The sequence below is a fragment of the Lissotriton vulgaris genome, chromosome 6 (genome assembly GCF_964263255.1).
Source record: "Lissotriton vulgaris chromosome 6, aLisVul1.2, whole genome shotgun sequence".
Lineage (NCBI taxonomy): Eukaryota > Metazoa > Chordata > Amphibia > Caudata > Salamandridae > Lissotriton > Lissotriton vulgaris.
This window is the reverse complement of record NC_141694.1, coordinates 1,253,916,973-1,253,933,529: the sequence shown is the minus strand read 5'-3', so window position 1 is coordinate 1,253,933,529 and position 16,557 is coordinate 1,253,916,973. Positions and strand designations below refer to the sequence as shown.

Genomic DNA, 16,557 nt, shown 5'->3' with positions numbered 1-16,557 from the left:
ATTTATCCCAAGATGGCCTGTTTTGTAGCTTTTGAGAATATAGAAAAGCATATGAGCACTTAACTTTTCCAACATGGATCGGATTCTGATCCAAAGTTGATGGGCAGTTTTAAAGTAACACGAGCGGTATAGTGTTCTGCAATTCAAACACGTATGTGGAAGTCCTCCGCTACCTGCCGGCACAAAACACCCTTTCTGGAATGCACACCCGCAGGATGCGGTCCCTGGTGAGCCGATTCAGATGCAGTGGCAGAGGGCAGCCTTCACGAAGTGTAGCAGGTTAGCTCCCAGTTTGGGCACTAAAAGGATTTCTAATAGGACACTGCACAACAGGGTCAACAGCTCGAACAGACCCTGCCTCTTTTGTTTGGAAATACACGTTAAATGTTTCGACAACATTTTACCTCCTGTCTTTCAGGGTTTGACTACAGGCATCATCCTCCCAGGTGGGATCATGACGCCAGAAAACGGCGTTTAAAATGTATGTTTTTTTCGTATGTTTTTTCAGTGTGTTCAGCTTATTGTTAAGTATTTTCGTTAGTCATTTAGGCTAAAGGTTGTTCCTCACTACCTACAGTATAACCACTGATTTTTGTGCATTTTGGAAGCACAAATACACCTGGGTGTTTCGTATATTCACTGCTTTGAACATTATTTTGTGTCAGCCACAACTAATGTTTTGAAACTCTATCCTCTCCCTCATTTTTTTAGTAATGCAGTGACATTATCCTGGGAATAATATCATATGTAGGTTGTGTGATTTGCAGGGCTTGTAACTCGATGCGTTCCTATTTAGAAACTTTTAGAGATGTGGTACCGATAGGAACTAGGTTCCTTAGGTCCTGATGAAGAGCCAATAGGGGCAAGGCTCAAAACATGTTGACTAGATAATCAAGAAATAGATTCATTGATATCCATTTCCTTCTTTTTCTTTTTCCTTGATTTTAAATCTTACCGACTAGAGGTGGGAATACAAAAATGGTGACCTACTAGTCAGGTGTTTTTAAATTTGTTTAGCACCTGCACTCTACTCCCCTCCCACAACATTGTTTTCATCATAGACAAAAACCAAAAAAGTACTTCCTACGTATTCCGTCTGGTTGAAGCACGCCTCAATCCGCAGCAGATCGGGAAGAACCCCAATGATAAAGCATGCCACCAAGGAGCAACCTTGGTGGGTGAGGGGTCTTTAAGAAAAACAGGGGTTTTCTCTTATTGTGGAGGGTATGTCCATTGCTATCCTTTCTGAATTTACTGGGTTCTTTGTTTTGCTAAAATTGTATAATTAAGGGTGGCAAATATAGTTATTCCTCTTCCTCCCTCTCTACTTTTAGGTTTAAAGTATTTTATTGAGCATTCACAAAAGGGAAAGAAAAACAATCAGTCGACACAAAGGAGCAAAGCATCCGATACAATCATATAATAGCGCACCAGCGCGTTAGGGTCCTGTAAAGAGTAGTGTACATCCAGATGTGATGGCTGGTGCGTATGCTACAACAAGGCGCTCCAAAGTGAACAAACCCCCCCAACTTCCCCTCCTCCCCAAACCCAACCATGACCCCTCCCTCCTGCCCCGTCCAGTGCCTCAGAACAACACCCGCCCTCCTCCCCTAAACCGCTCCTCCCTCCCCAGTGCTCTCTTGTCTAGGCTCGTTGGCCATCCGAATCTGCTAATGTAGTCAACCTCAACAGGCGGAGATATCTGGGGCATGTAAGCTCTGTAAATTCCCCTACAAGCAATGAATGAAACGGTTGCCACAGTTCATTAAATTGCTCCACCTCTCCCGCCACCATGAGCGATAATTTTTCCATTCCCAGGACATGCCATAATCTATGCAACCACCCTGTGGTGGAGGGGAGTGTGGTAGTGCGCCAATGAATAAGTATATTTTGTACAGCAGAACCCAATGCTATCGCAATTTGCCTCCCTCTACGAGACCTCAGAGGATACATCAGTCCGTTGGGTAAGCCCAGCAGGACATATGCTGGAAAGCGGGGCAATTCAATCTCAAAGTTGGAGTCGATCATATCTAGTACATCTTTCCAGTAAGGGGATAGCATCGGGCATTCCCATAAAACATGAGTGAGGGTGCCCAATTGCCCGCATGCTCGCCAGCAGGTGGTGTTGATGTTGCGATTCATCTCATGTAATCTCTGAGGCGTGTAATACCAGTATGTGGACACTTTTGTAAATGTTTACGTAAGCCCAGTGTGATATGCGGAGTGTCGAGCCCTATAGGCAATGCTGTCCCATTCCTTACGGCTTAAGGATCTCCCCAGTTCTCTTTCCCATCGTTCCCTACCCGGGTTATAGAGGTCAAAAGGGGAGGGCTGCAAGAATTTGTACAAGTCCGAAATGAGTTGCTTGTCTGAGGTGCGTGTTATAAGCCATTTCTCATATGGAAGGAGCTTCCGATCTGCCGACTCCTGTGTCTGTGGCTGCAGCGCCCAATGGCGCACCTGCATATAGCGCAACCTTTCCACCTCCGGCAACTGATATTCTTTCCTGAACTCTGGGAACGGAATAATGCCATCCGGGCCATATAGATGAAAAAGTGCTCTGCATCCCGCAGCCCGCCAGCGTGCAAAAGCCCCCGGTTCTGTGCCAGGGTGAAACTCTGGGTTATCGATCAATGGCGTGAACGGAGAGGGGAAGGTGGTAAGTGTATGAGTCAAGTTCGTGGCATCCCACACCCTCATGGGAACCCGTGTGATGTAAGATGCATATAAATTGGGAGGGCGATGTGTCCGCCGCAAAAAGGGCACTTCCTGCAGGGTCCGGCCCGCCACTGCCTGGTCTTGAAAAAGCCAGTGTTTGTCGGTCTCCCATTTGCTCCACTCTACCAGATACCTTAGCTGTGCCGCCTGAAAATATTTACGGAGGTCCGGTATTCCTAGTCCCCCCGCTTCAGGTGCCAGGGTAGCCAAGGCCCTCTTGAGTCTAGGTTTACGGCCCTGCCATATGAATCGTGCAATGTCCGCCTGAGTCTGCAGCAGCCATCCTTTCGGGGGCTGCAGCGGCAGGGCACGAAACAGGTAGAGCGCCTGCGGTAAGATGGTCATTTTCACCGTGGCAATTCTGCCTAGCCAGGACAATGTGCCCCTGCTCCAGCGGCCCAGTTCCTCCTTAATTTTAGAACCTAGGGCAGTGTAGTTAGCAGTCACCATAGCGGGTAGCGTGGGTGCCAGAAGAATGCCCAGGTAGGGCACCAGGTCTTTCGACCAGTGCATGGGAAACCGCCTCTGCAAGTCAGTCCTGGTGGCCATGGTGAGCGAGACGTCAAGGGCCGCCGATTTCACCATATTCATCTTGAAGCCCGCTATGGCAGCAAAGGCTTCCATCTCATCGATGCATGCAGGGAGCGCCCTCCCCGGATCCGCTAATGTCAGAATAATATCATCTGCGTACAGACTGATAGTGTGGGTGTACTCCCCCATCTTAATTCCCAGCGCTTTGGGATTCTGACGTATCCTCTGGGCCAGGGGTTCCATATAGAGTGCGAATAGAAGCGGGGATAACGGACACCCCTGTCTAGTACCCCTTTCTATCGCGAACTGTTGGGAGCTGCAGCCATTAACCCGTACCACTGCTGATGGAAACTTGTAGAAGTTAAACACCAGAGTGCGAAATTTCTCGCCAATACCTACTTTCGCTAGAACTTTCTCTAGATATGGCCAGTGCACCCTGTCAAAGGCTTTCTCCGCATCAACTGCTAGCAACATCCTTTCCCCGGGTATCCTGGAGGCTTTCTCCAGTACATGGACCACCCTCTTGGTGTTATCCACCGTTTGCCTCCCCGGAACGAACCCGGCTGGATCCGATTCCACTAGTCCCGGAAGGTGAAGCGCCAGACGGGCCGCCAGGATCCCCGAATACAACTTAAGGTCAATATTCAAGAGAGAGATTGGCCTGTAGGAGCCACATTGCGTCCGATCCTTCCCCGGTTTAGGAATAACCGAGACCGTTGCCCTAAGCAAATCCGGAGGGATAGTTCCAGGAACGGAGAAGGAATTAAATAGGCGCGTGAGGATCGGGGCCAACGTAGGGCAGAAAGTTTTATAGAAAAGGGAAGTATAACCGCCAGGGCCCGGGGCCTTCCCATGTTTAAGCCTGGAGATGGCCGTAATTACTTCCTCCACCCGAATGTCCCTTTCGAGCTATTCTGCTTGCTCCGGAGTGAGGGAGGGAAGGTCAACCGAGGCCAGGTAGCTCTCCTCTGCTTGTGATGACGGGGGTTCGCCCTTGTAGAGGTCAGCATAAAATCGGCGGAAGCCTTCAGCTATTTGGTCGTCTTCCGTTACTGACCCCCCAGTGGGTGTTGATAGCTCCTTCACTAAGTGCTTCTGATGTGCTTCCCTAAGTTTGTGTGCCAGGAGTTTCCCGCACTTGTCCCCATCTGTATAATATGCATGCTTCAAGCGCAATGCAGCATATTCCGCCCTGTCCATATCTAAGGCTGCCAAAAGCTTCCTCGCAGCCTTAAGCTGCTTCCAGATTCTGGGAGCCCCCGTCCTCTGGTGAACCTGCTCCAATTCTCGTACCTTGCCAGTGAGTTCCTCACGCTTCTTTTGACGCTCCCTATTCTCAGCGGAGGAGATGGCAATAAATTCCCCCTCGGAGCACCACTTTCCGCGCCGCCCATTGCGTTGCCAGGGTAGTGTCACCGTTATCATTGTGCTCCTGGTATTCCCGAATTGAGTCTTGAATATGCTTTACCACCGTCTGTTTGTGCCGCAAGGTATCCCTGAGGCGCCACACCCCACGCTTCGGTGACATCGATGGCAATTGAAACGTTCCCGTAACCGGGGCGTGGTCCGATAGAGAGAGAACCCCTATCGTTGACGCTATGGCTAAGTCGCGGACCGGTTTTGAGACCAAGATATGGTCGAGACGTGCGTAGGTCTTATGGGCGTGTGAATAATAGGAATAATCCCGGGTGGTGGGGTGTAAGCAACGCCAAAGGTCATGGAGATCCGAGTCCCCTAGTTGGCGTTTGCCCGTCTGCGAGATCTCCCCAGTCTGCGGGCGCCGTTGCACCGACCTATCCAGGGAAGAGTCGAAGACCATATTCAGACCCCCCTATGATTACGTGTCTATCTGGTGTGGCGGTGATATCCACCACAACCGAGTGTAGGAATCATTCTTGGTGTTCATTGGGGCTATACATTGATCCAATAGTGAAAATCAGTCCCCCGTACTTGACCCTATAAGCCAGGAGTTTACCCTTCTGCTCAGCAAACTTATGGAGGATCTCTCCCTTAAACGTTTTGGATACCAAAATTGCAACCCCAGCGGTCTTAGTGGTATTGCAGGAGAAGAGTTGCGTGGGAAACTTATGGGAGCGCATCCTTTGGCAGTCTTTGGCTAGGAGATGAGTCTGCGTGGGTATTCTCCAATAAGGAAAGTACTGCCCTTCTCTTGACAGGATTATTTAATCCCTTCACATTGAGGGTAACTACTGTGAAAGCCGTCATCTGTGTGGGTAAAACCAAGGTAGAAGCAGTGTGTCACGGTCTAAGAGAGGTGGGTGCGGTGTAGACAATGTATAGAAGCACAGCAAGGCTGTGATGAGTGGCATAGTTGCACTGGACGGGCCCCGTGACTCCCCCCCAACCCCCCCCAAACGTCCCCCAAGCTGCCCATCCTCCCCCTCCCCTTTCCCCAAACACCCTCCACACCCCAACAAACCCTTCATGCAAACAACCAAGTGCCCTCCTCCCACACCCCCCAACAAACCCCTGAAGTCCAAACAAATGTTAGTCCCAGTCATGCCCTCGGGCAAGCCTGTGGTGAGTTACCAATGTGGACGTCCGGCCACTTACCCCCTTTCCCTCTTCCCCCCCACCCTTCCACCCTCCAAGACCCGAACCTGCTACTCCAGTAAGGCTGTGGTGTTCTCCCCCCGGAGCGTCATTATGCTGTAAGAGCCACATCACCGTTGGAGGCGTTGCTTCTGGCCGCCTCAGAGACTGCATCCGCCATGTTGGCTCTAATGGTGGGCGAGTCCGGCCTTCTGGGGTTGGCCGACCCTCGTCTCCGTGACACCCTCTGCCATCCGTCTCTGGGGCCGCGCCTTCGGGTCGGCGTGTTCGTGTCTTCCTCCTCCGCCGTGATCCCCAGAACCTCACAGGTTTCCTGAAGCGATCTAAGTTGATGCATCGTGCCATTCCATCTAAAGATGAGGCGGAAGGGGTGGGCCCAGGCATAGGGTGTTTCGTGCTCTCTCAGAAAGTCCTTGGCGATCTTGAATGATTTCCGTTTTTGCAAAGTAATGGCGGACAAGTCCTGATACAGTCCCACAGAATGGCCACCGAAAGTGAACAAAGATTGTTTCCGGGCCTCAGTCATGATGCGTTCCTTTAGTGGGAAGTCCGGAAGGAAGGCCAAAATGTCTGGGGTGGGTGCTGATGCTCGTCGTGGCGGGCCCACTCGGTGCGCTCTATCAATCCTGACCGGGAATTCAGGCGGTTCACCCAGGATAGCTCGGAACAAGTCTCCCAGGTAGCCAGCTATATCTGTGCCTTCATCCAAGGACGGAACCCCCCGGACTCGAATATTGTTTCGCCGAGAGCCGTTCTCAAGGTCCTCATTGTGCATTTGCAGATCTAAGTGCTGTTCTCTGAGGCGCAACACCTCCTGTTGCAATAGGACTAACTCCTCATCAATACAGTGATTCGTGCCCTCCACCGTGGCCACTCGCTCCCCGATCTCTTCCACCTCTCTGCGCACCTCCCGAACCTCGCCCGCCACTTCCTGTTTCAGTGTCTGAAAATCATCTCTGAGGGTGCCGAACAGCGACTCAAGGAACGATCTGGTGACCGGTGGTTCCCCTCCATTCGAACTCTGCGATCCTCCGGCCGGGCTTGCTGATAGCGGCCCCCTATCTTCTCTTTGCTGGGATCTGCTGAGCATGTCAGGGAGAGTGCGTTCTCCCCGCTTGGCGCCTCTGCCCGACGCCATCTTGGATTGAGTGCGGGCCAGGTCTCCCGTCCCCTTCTACTCGATGTGTCTCTGTCCGCCGTTGGTATCCTAGGGCAGACAAGGGACTGGCGATCGTCACCGGCAACTGCACCAAGCACCGTCTGGGGATAGCACCTCTGGGTCCGTTACGCTAGGTTCCAGACGTGGTCGCTATGACGAGATGCGCACTCCTCCTATAGGCCTCGCCGGTTTCCGTCTGTCGCGGCCTCCACTAGGCCCGGATGGTATCACCTGCGATTGTCTCCTCTTTCTGCCTCCGATCGCTCCCGAAGGGAGAGACGTTGTGGATCCCTCGGGGAATGTGCAGGACTCTCCAGCCACAGCTGCCAACGGAGGCCTCTCAGGGCGAGTCTGCTATCTTCCACCTCCGGCCAGGTTCGTCGTGCGTCGGCCGAGAATCGCTCCGGGTCCGACCATACAAGCTGTGGGGCCACCAAGGACTCCGGTTTTGCTGTGGGCCTCGGCGTTCACTGAGCTGTGGAGTCTCGCCACTGGAGGGAAGGCTCCGCGCGAGGCCCCGGTCCCACACCCTTGCTGCTTCGATGCTCTCCCGGTGGGCGGTTAGACGCGTAGGCTTGGACTCACGCGCCTCACCCTGCTGCTCCCATGGGGCCAATTCGGTGGTCCCCCCAGGCACCCAAGACCTCCCGGTCGAGGCGCCGCAGTATCTCCTCCGGCTGCTCACTCCAAGCGGCAATGGGCGCGGCGTGCGTCCGGCCGACGTGCTCTGGGGTCGGCCTCCTCCTCTTCGCGCTTCCCGGGCCGGACCTCCAACACTGTCCGACGGGCTATCCTGAGACTAAACGAAGGCTAGGACTCGACCAGCGTCGTCTCTGCAGGTTCCTCCGCTTCTCCCCTGCGGTTAAGCTCCGGAGGGGGGAGAAAAGGCTATATTTCAGGGCTCGGGACTAGTCGGGTCGGGGAGCTGCGAGAAGAAGCGTCCTTTCACTCCGCCATCTTGGCCACGGCCCCCTCTCTACTTTTGATAGATTCCTTATTATCACATCTAAAAATGGAGCAGAATTCAGTACTTACCGGTTGCAATCTAGGGCCCACCACCCATGGGCAAACGACGGGCCAAGGGGGGTATTATTATGTGCAGAATAACAAAATAAGGTGCTGCAAAAATGCTGCAAAATGTGCCCATTTGTGCCAAACAATTTCCATGATTGTGCCACAAAATTTGCCAATCCATGCCTGAATATCTTGGAGGGGTCTGCTCACCTAAGGCATATGATGGATGACTAACCAAAGAACAATGTCCAGATTTTAATCCCATAGGTTTCTAGTCTGTTTAGAGCACTATCTTATTTGAATGCAATAATAACAATTCTCCATTTCAGTCATGCCTAATATTGCTCTTGTTTTACTTGTCTTATACTTTTCACACTCTTCATGCCAGACAACTATAGTTCAAAGAACCGTGGCCCTGCGATGAGAGACAATAGAGTTAGAGACAATGTATGGCCAATATAGAAGCCATTTACTCCATTGAACATTTTGCTCTCTTGATCTGTGCCACAATCCCTCACATATCACAGCTTACTGGCACCTGGCGCATGATTGGATTGGAAATTAAAAGCTGCACAGGCAAATATTTTCAGACTAGCCCGGTTCCCCTCCTCGTCTCTCTTTCCTTTATCTCCATTTTTTTGTGTTCTCTGTACCCACCCACTCTAATTTCTCTCCAAAGTCTTTCCATCTGTGCTCTTTCCATAACCTTCATCTCTTTTCCTTTTCTCTTTCTCTGCTAATGACCCCTCTATAAATGCTGAAATAGACCCTGAGGAGCTAAAGAGGGAAAGGCAACGTGGCCTTTCTAAGACTGGTCTCCAGTGGCTCTAGCTCCTGTGTATATATATATATATATATATATATATAGTAGTTATAGTTAGGATCTACTTTCCATAGGAACTCCGCAACATTCTATTGGGAATAACTTTGGCGCCGGTGGACGAATCTTCGCAAATTTCTCAAAGTTCGTGGCCCGCTCCACTCCGGTCCTTCCCTGAAAGTTTGGGGGGGATTCGTCAAGCGGGTGCCGAGATAAAAGGGGGGTCCCAAAACGAGTTTTCCCCATGTTAATTTCCATAGGGCGGTCGAACTCACTTTTAGCCCGAATGGTTGAATGGTTTTTGAGTAAATTAGGTTAAAAAAATATACATATCTATGGCAGCGCCCGGGTAAGCGCACCGGGGAGCGCTCCGGGCGCGCCACGTGAGGTGCGCACGGAAAGCTGATTGGCTCTCGGGTGTCTGTAAACATTCGAAACAGTCCGGAGCGGCCGCCAACTTGTGTCTCGGTAGAATCGAGACACAAGAGGTGGGAAAAACAAAGGGGGAAATGACCATAAGGGGGAAGAGTAGATCCCCCTTGACCCCCTAGGTTTGATGTGGGGGCTATAAAAGGGTCCCGCGGGGCAAAAAAAAAATTGTTTTTTTTGATTTGCGCGGGGGGAGTGCCCAGTACGCGCACCGGGGAGCGTACCATGGGGAAAAAAGAATGATAGAGTTTTAAAAAAAATTAGCCTTTTTTTAGAAATTGGAGGTAGTTCTAAAAATAACTTTTTTTCTTCTTTTTGTTGTTTTATATTTTTTTTATGTTTTTTGAACATTTTGTAATTTTTTTGGCTTTTATGAACTATTTTGTATTTTTTTTGGTATTTTTTATGGGGAGAAACAAAAAACAGGGAATTCAAAATGGCTCAACAGGAGCAAAAAAAAAACATTTGTGGTTGTCACCAGAAAGGAGGATCAGCTTTATGCTTTGTTCACCATATGAGATGGTCTTTCCACAAAAAATACAGGTGACCCTAAATTCTCCAAACCGTGGTTGAATGCAAGGGATTGTCTCCCTTGTTTCTGGTCCCGATGGAGTGGGTTGATTTTGTTTGGAGGTGCTGGGTGTAGATTGGGGAAGGTTGCTGGCCAGTTCTCTCATTTCTGCAGCAGAATAGTTGATAGGATGCTTGCGCTGCATGTGCCTTATCATGGTATTGTTCCCAAATGAATATTTTTTATTTGGGTTACCCCTTGAGAGTTCCATGCCACAGATAAGGCAAGTCACCTTTGCTGCATTGACTTTCTTTTTTCCTTCAGGGATGGAAAAAAACTCCCATACAATATGTGGCTTGGGTTGGTATGGGGTATTAGTTTCTTGCAGCCACCTCGTCCTCCTCCCCTCCTCTTCTTCTTCCTCCTCCTCCTCTTCTTCATTTCCACCACTGTAGTGTTGTGGTGGGCCTCTTGGTGGTGGTGGCTGAGATGCTCCTGCTGCTGCTGCTACTGAAGCCCTTTTATAATAGTTCAAAAGGTACAGAGAGGTACAAACAGGTCTTCCTCAGTCAAAAGTCAGAATAAGGAAAAAAGGTGGGGGCTTTCATCATTTGGAAAAAAAACTGTCCTGAACCAATGAAAAGTGTTATTTTCAGGTCACTAGACCAGGGGCTTCATCATTATGAAACCAAAACTGTTATAAACCAATGAAAAGTTTATTTTCAGGTCACATGACCCGACGCGCTTACGCTACGTGCCCCCGGGTACGCCCCGGGGCGCCCCACGGGGCGCGTCGCGTAAGCGCGTCAGATGCTTATGTTACGTCGCTCGAGTGCTTCCGGGTGCTCTTACGCCGTGCGTATCACGCGAACGCGGCTACGCGATACGTCACAATCATGTTTTCGTTCGCGATATTGGCGCTAACGGGACGCTTCCCCGGGGCGCTTCAAAATACTACACTTTCCGGGGCGCTCACCGGGGCGTGCACCGGGAGCTCTCCGAGGCAAAAAAAATAAAAAAATAAAACAATATACATAAAAACATTGTTTACCATACATATACAATATAGCTATAGAAATTTGCTATGAAAAAACCTTTGAAATTCACTGAAAAACCATAGGTTTGACACCAGTTATATATATATATATATTCACTGAAAAAACCATAGGTTTCACACCAGTTATAGTTAGGGATTAGCATTTAAAAAACCTATGAAATTCACTGAAAAAACCATAGGTTTCACACCAGTTATAGTTAGGGATTAGCATTTAAAAAACCTATTAAATTCACTGAAAAAACCATAAGTTTCACACCAGTTATAGTTAGCTGGAAATTTTACTGACATAAAAGCATTGAAATTCCACGTTATAGTTAGTTGGACTCACTATAACTTGCGCGCCTGCAATGCACTGCTGATGACGTCACATATTACATCACTCATGACATGGTCAGTGACATCACTCATGACATCACTGATGACACCATCCAGTGAATGTGTGTCTTTCTGAAAAATAAATATGTTTTCTATATGTATATGAAAAAGGTCGATGTAAGAATAAATGTTTAAGTAAGTGTCTAAATGGATGTTTAAAAAAAATTGATTGGTTAACTGGCTTATTAAGTGTATCCTAGTGAATACATATATTAGCGAGTAACTTTTAAATATTGAAATGTATGTATGTCGGTATCAGTGTTTCACTTTGTGTATAAGTGGCTGCATGGGTTGGTGACTGACTCACTCTTTGTATGTGTTTTGAACACAGCATATGTACAGGACTGTATGGATGGATGAGTGTGTATATGTGTGTGTTAGTGAGTAAACGACTGTCTCACTATTGTCTTTATCAGTAACGACATATGTTTTAATCTAGTATATGTGAGTATTGATATATATAAGAGAGTATATGTGGAAGTGAGAGATTGTAAGAGTTCCTGTTTAAATAAGTATGTGTTTCTATAAGTGATTGTTTAAGAGAGTAAGTATGTGTACGTTTCCTTAGAAGTAAAGTGGTAGTGTGTGTATAGCTGTATATGCAAATAAATGGATGTTCAATAGTTTATTTGCATGTGTGAATATGTGTGTGAGTAACTTTTGGATGACTGTTGGTGTGTAACAGGATGTATAGGTGTTTCACTACATATGATGAGTGAATATATGTATGAGTGACTATATAGAACTGTTGGTGAATGAGTGGATGTGTATTAGATGGTGGTATTACTGAATTGGTTGTTGTAACTGGTATGGGTATCTCCACTTTTTTGAAAATGTTAGTTACTATTTTTGAATATGTGTTTCAAGGGTTACTTTACAGTGAAAGGAGGTCTGTCACTCTGTCACAAGGATGGTGTCATCAGTGATGTCATGAGTGATGTCACTGACCATGTCATGAGTGATGTAATATGTGACGTCATCAGCAGTGCATTGCAGGCGCGCAAGTTATAGTGAGTCCAACTACTATAACGTGGAATTTCAATGGTTTTATGTCAGTAAAATTTCCAGCTAACCATAACTGGTGTGAAACCTATGGTTTTTTCAGTGAATTTAATAGGTTTTTTAAATGCTAATCCCTAACCATAACTGGTGTGAAACCTATGGTTTTTTCAGTGAATATATATATATATATATATATATGCACTCCAACTTGCCTCCAAATGCGCGTGCAGCTCAGACAGGTATGTGGACCACAAAATCAAAATCAAAACGCCAGAGCCAGTCTTGGAATATTATCGTGTTTTATTCCATTTCATGATGAAAGGATGCAAGCCTCGTCAAACGCGTTTCAGGCACCGGCTGTGCCCTTGCTCACTGACCTATATATATATATATATATATATATATATATATATATATCGTTTTAGAAACTCTTTAGAACAAGGGACGCCACACTCTTTCTGGCTATTTCAAAGAAGTCAATTTTATGATTTATGATTTAATAAATTTTTGATTAGAAAAATGTCCAAACTACTGGTGAAGACCTTGATAAAAGTTAACCTTTCATAAACTACGATGCCCACAATGCTTCATAATGGTAATAGTGGCGACATAGTATAAATATCAAGAAACAAATGTAGGACTTGTTAAACTACCGTGAACAGTGACTGTTCAAGTCCGAAACGCGTAGGAGGGTCTTGAAGAAGCTGGGTCAATAAAATTGACTTCTTTGAAATATCCAGAAAGAGTGCGGCGTCCTTTGTTCTAAAGGCTTGCTAAAATGATTTTTTGCAGGTTCTGCTCCCAAGCCCGCCGCCGGCACCAGCTAACTGTTGCTCCCCCTGAAAGGGACATTTTGCTGTATTCATATACAACAGGTATGAAGAATCAGCAAGGGGGAGTTACCATGCAGGACTACTAATACTGAGTTGTTGAGAAGGGACTATTTTTAGCAAATGACTCTCTGCGGTATGGGGCGCTGAAGAAGACTTAGGGTCGAAATGCATTCGCCAGTACTGCAAATTGCTTCCTAATAAACGTGGTTTATTCCTGGAATCCCCCTCTGGCCTCTGTTTCCTCTACTTGTGGAGGGAAGTTACTGCATATTTTCTGCGCCAACCAGCGACGCAGTCCAGATGGCCCTGCCTCATAAAGTGACTCGGACTCAAGCCGGTGACCGTTCGCTGCTCGCAGCGGATCTACGAACTCAGGGTATTGAGAAGTCCGATGTCCGCCATTTCATCTCCGGAGGCTCCGGTGGCGTGAGGTATTCATACCTCCATCAGGACGCTGTGCCGCATTATGTCTGTCCCTGCTAGATTTGCTCACCTGATTTTGAATGGCAGCGGTGGTCCGAGGGAGAGCCATGCAGAGTTTGGAAGTACTCGGAGGTTCCCGCGCCACCCTTCAGCAAAGTCCAGGCACTGTGTCAACACAACTCACAACCTCCACACCACCAACCAGGATGCATCGCATATTGCATACTGGGAGTTGGAGTTCCGGTATTCACCGCGACAGGCAACAGGTGTGAAGAATCATCAAGGGGGAGGTACCATGCAGGACTACTAATACTGAGTTGCTGAGAAGGGACTATTTTTAGCGAATGACTCTCTGCGGTATGGGGCGCTGAAAAATAATAACTTAACTCTGCAATAGTACTAGCCATCACTGATTTTGATGTAACTTTAAGGAAACTAAGTTTTCAGTTGTATACAGCACAAACGTGGAGCGCTTTACCTGAGTACCAGTTACATTACACAAGGACCTATTCATTTGTTGAATCAGAGGATATTGTGCCAACATCAGGCTCGAACCCACTTTCTCAGCTCTAAAGTCGGCAGCTCTAGACTTACGCCACAACCTCACCCACAAGATCAGTAGCATTTTCAATATCATATACAACAAAGTCATAGTTGTTGGTAATTTATCTTATGCAATATACAACCATTGACAATGTCAATAGTCCTGGCTTGTTGTAGGTGTAATGCTACTTGTTGTGTTATATATCTTGATGAATGGACAGGAGCAGCAAAATACCAGTGGGGCAGCACACTATGCTGAGCACAGATTTTTATCTTAAGTTTTTTAAGCCATGCCCTTAATTACGGCAATCACGCCTCTGTGAGAGACCCCCCAGCTTTTTCATCCCACTTAAAGCCCTGTTCACACCTATTCTATTACTTTTTCTGTTTGCGCACGGCACACCTACTGAAAGGAAAAGAGCGTCCTCTCTGTAGTAGAATCATAGGAGGGTTATTATATCTAAGGCACTATGCTTCATTATCTTTTAAACTTTTGATTCATATGCAATTGTAATGTTTTCCAAAAGAACATCTTTAACAGTGCTTCAAATGGTGGTGGTATTATTAGAGATCACAAGTCAATGACAACCCAGGCACATTAGGGTGCACTAGAACGTTTTGCTTGATCTTTCTCAAAATAGACAGCCATTTTGACATTGTAGATAAGGTATCCTTTCACAAGTACATGCACTGTCTCTATCAAGAGGACTGTACGTGTCAATCACAGGCCAAAAGAGAGAACTTTCAATTAATTCTCTGTGACCAATCTAGATCTGAGAAATCCTCTTGAGTGCTTAGGAGCCTGGTTTTCCTAATATACATTCTGTAGATTTATGGAACAAATATCCTCTCTTGATGGTAAAATGGACCTCAGAGTCACCATCACCAATAGCTGCTGTTTGATTAATCTGTTCTATTCTACATCCATTTCGGTGAAGATGTGAGGAATAAGGTGTGGTAGATGAGAGAGGATTTGGAGAGGGATAACTGTACCTTACATCCAAAAATGACGAGAAAAAACAGGAAAAGGTAGTAGTTGGCTAACAAGGAGCAGTGGGAGGCATGGCCTAAGTATGAAGCACGCCTATATGGTTCGGGAAGGATCAATGTGACATCTGCAGGGAATGTGCTAGTAGATAGGAGGATGATCTGGGAAAAAGAATGTTTTTTAAATTTGAATTTGATTTGATAATAAAAAGGCATCAAAGCCATGTTGAGGACGCATGCAAATGATAACTTTGGAAACTAGGGTCTTTTGTTATGAAGCTTAACCCAGGGACTAAGGATGACATTGAGCGTATAGTGGGTCTACTAGCAGAGGACAATCGTGACAGTTTGTTAATTACTCGCATCCCCCATTCACTCACACCCCCTTTCCACTTACCCTTTCAGGTTGGCCACCATAAGGTACAAGACATCTATTTTGGATTTTATCCTGTGCAGATCCCAGCGGCTTCTGTGAGGATACCAAAAGAGGGCATCAGTCAATCATTCAACACTGGCGGATCCAATCGAGGGACCACCATATACCACACTCCCTTCCGGAAGACAGAAAATGTATCGCTAATACTTGTTCTAGAGTCCCGTGGATGCTCTACCTGAGAAGTAAGTTCATCACAGACTATGGATATTCATCACAGTCATTAGGAATGATACATTTAATAGCAATGTTTATTTTTCCAGCCCATCTGAACATAGTTTTGTTAAGGAAGCTAAACGAACAATGATATAGCCTTTAGGTTTGGCTTGCATTTTGAATCCTGACTAAAATATTTTTTAAAAGCCTGCTTTGATATACAATGGATTTATGTGATAAAGAATTCAATGTATCATGAGTTCAGTTGGGGCTGCTGTGCCAAGGTGGAGGAGCGCCACCCCACTGCTTTTAAAAGCAGTGTGACTAAAGGAAAAATAAAATTATAATAACTGAATGTTATTATCATTTTATTTGTTCCAGCTGCTTTGCGAGCGGGTGGTCGGGCCTGCTCTGCTGTCAGAGCATGGCACAGGAGGAGTGGTGGGCACACTGAAGGGTGCATGATGCTTTGGCTGGCATTCTGGGGCTGGTCGAAACTGTCATGCGCACTTTCCATGTTTTACGTCCAGGCTGCATTACAGCCTGGACGGAGAACATTCCCAGGCCACCAGTCCCTGTCTGAGTGCCGAACCACGGCACTCAGACCAATCGCAACTCTGCATTGCAGCATTATGATTGGTCAGGGGAGCCTGGGTGCTTACCAATCACAATGCTGCAATGATGCATTGTCATTGGTCAGGGAAGCCTGGGTGTGCTTCCTGGTTCCTGTTCCAACAGACAGATACGGAGCAGAGACGTGGGATGCGGCGATAAGGTTACTGGTTTTTATTGACATTTTTTTACATTCCCCTTCCTTCTTCCCCCGATCCATGCCGGCTGCCACTGCATGATATAGTGCATGTTTGAGATGTAAAACACTCAACACTGCATAGGAAGCAGAATAATACACTAACAACTATACTCTGAGGTGTAAGAGAAGTACTCTATTGGGTGAAGCCAACATCTACCCTATGTATATTTTGAAGAATTGG

The 16,557-nt window shown here is 47.1% G+C and overlaps 1 protein-coding gene across 1 annotated transcript in view; it reads right to left on the bottom strand.

Annotated features, from left to right (window-relative positions):
• LOC147708714 (uncharacterized) overlaps nucleotides 1–16,557 on the bottom strand; it is a 260,037-nt gene that overhangs the window by 205,042 nt on the left and 38,438 nt on the right. Inside the window, exon 8 of the mRNA XM_086925764.1 lies at nucleotides 15,374–15,445. Coding sequence (XP_086781890.1) covers nucleotides 15,374–15,445 — 72 coding nt within the window. The remainder of the gene's footprint in view (nucleotides 1–15,373; nucleotides 15,446–16,557) is intronic.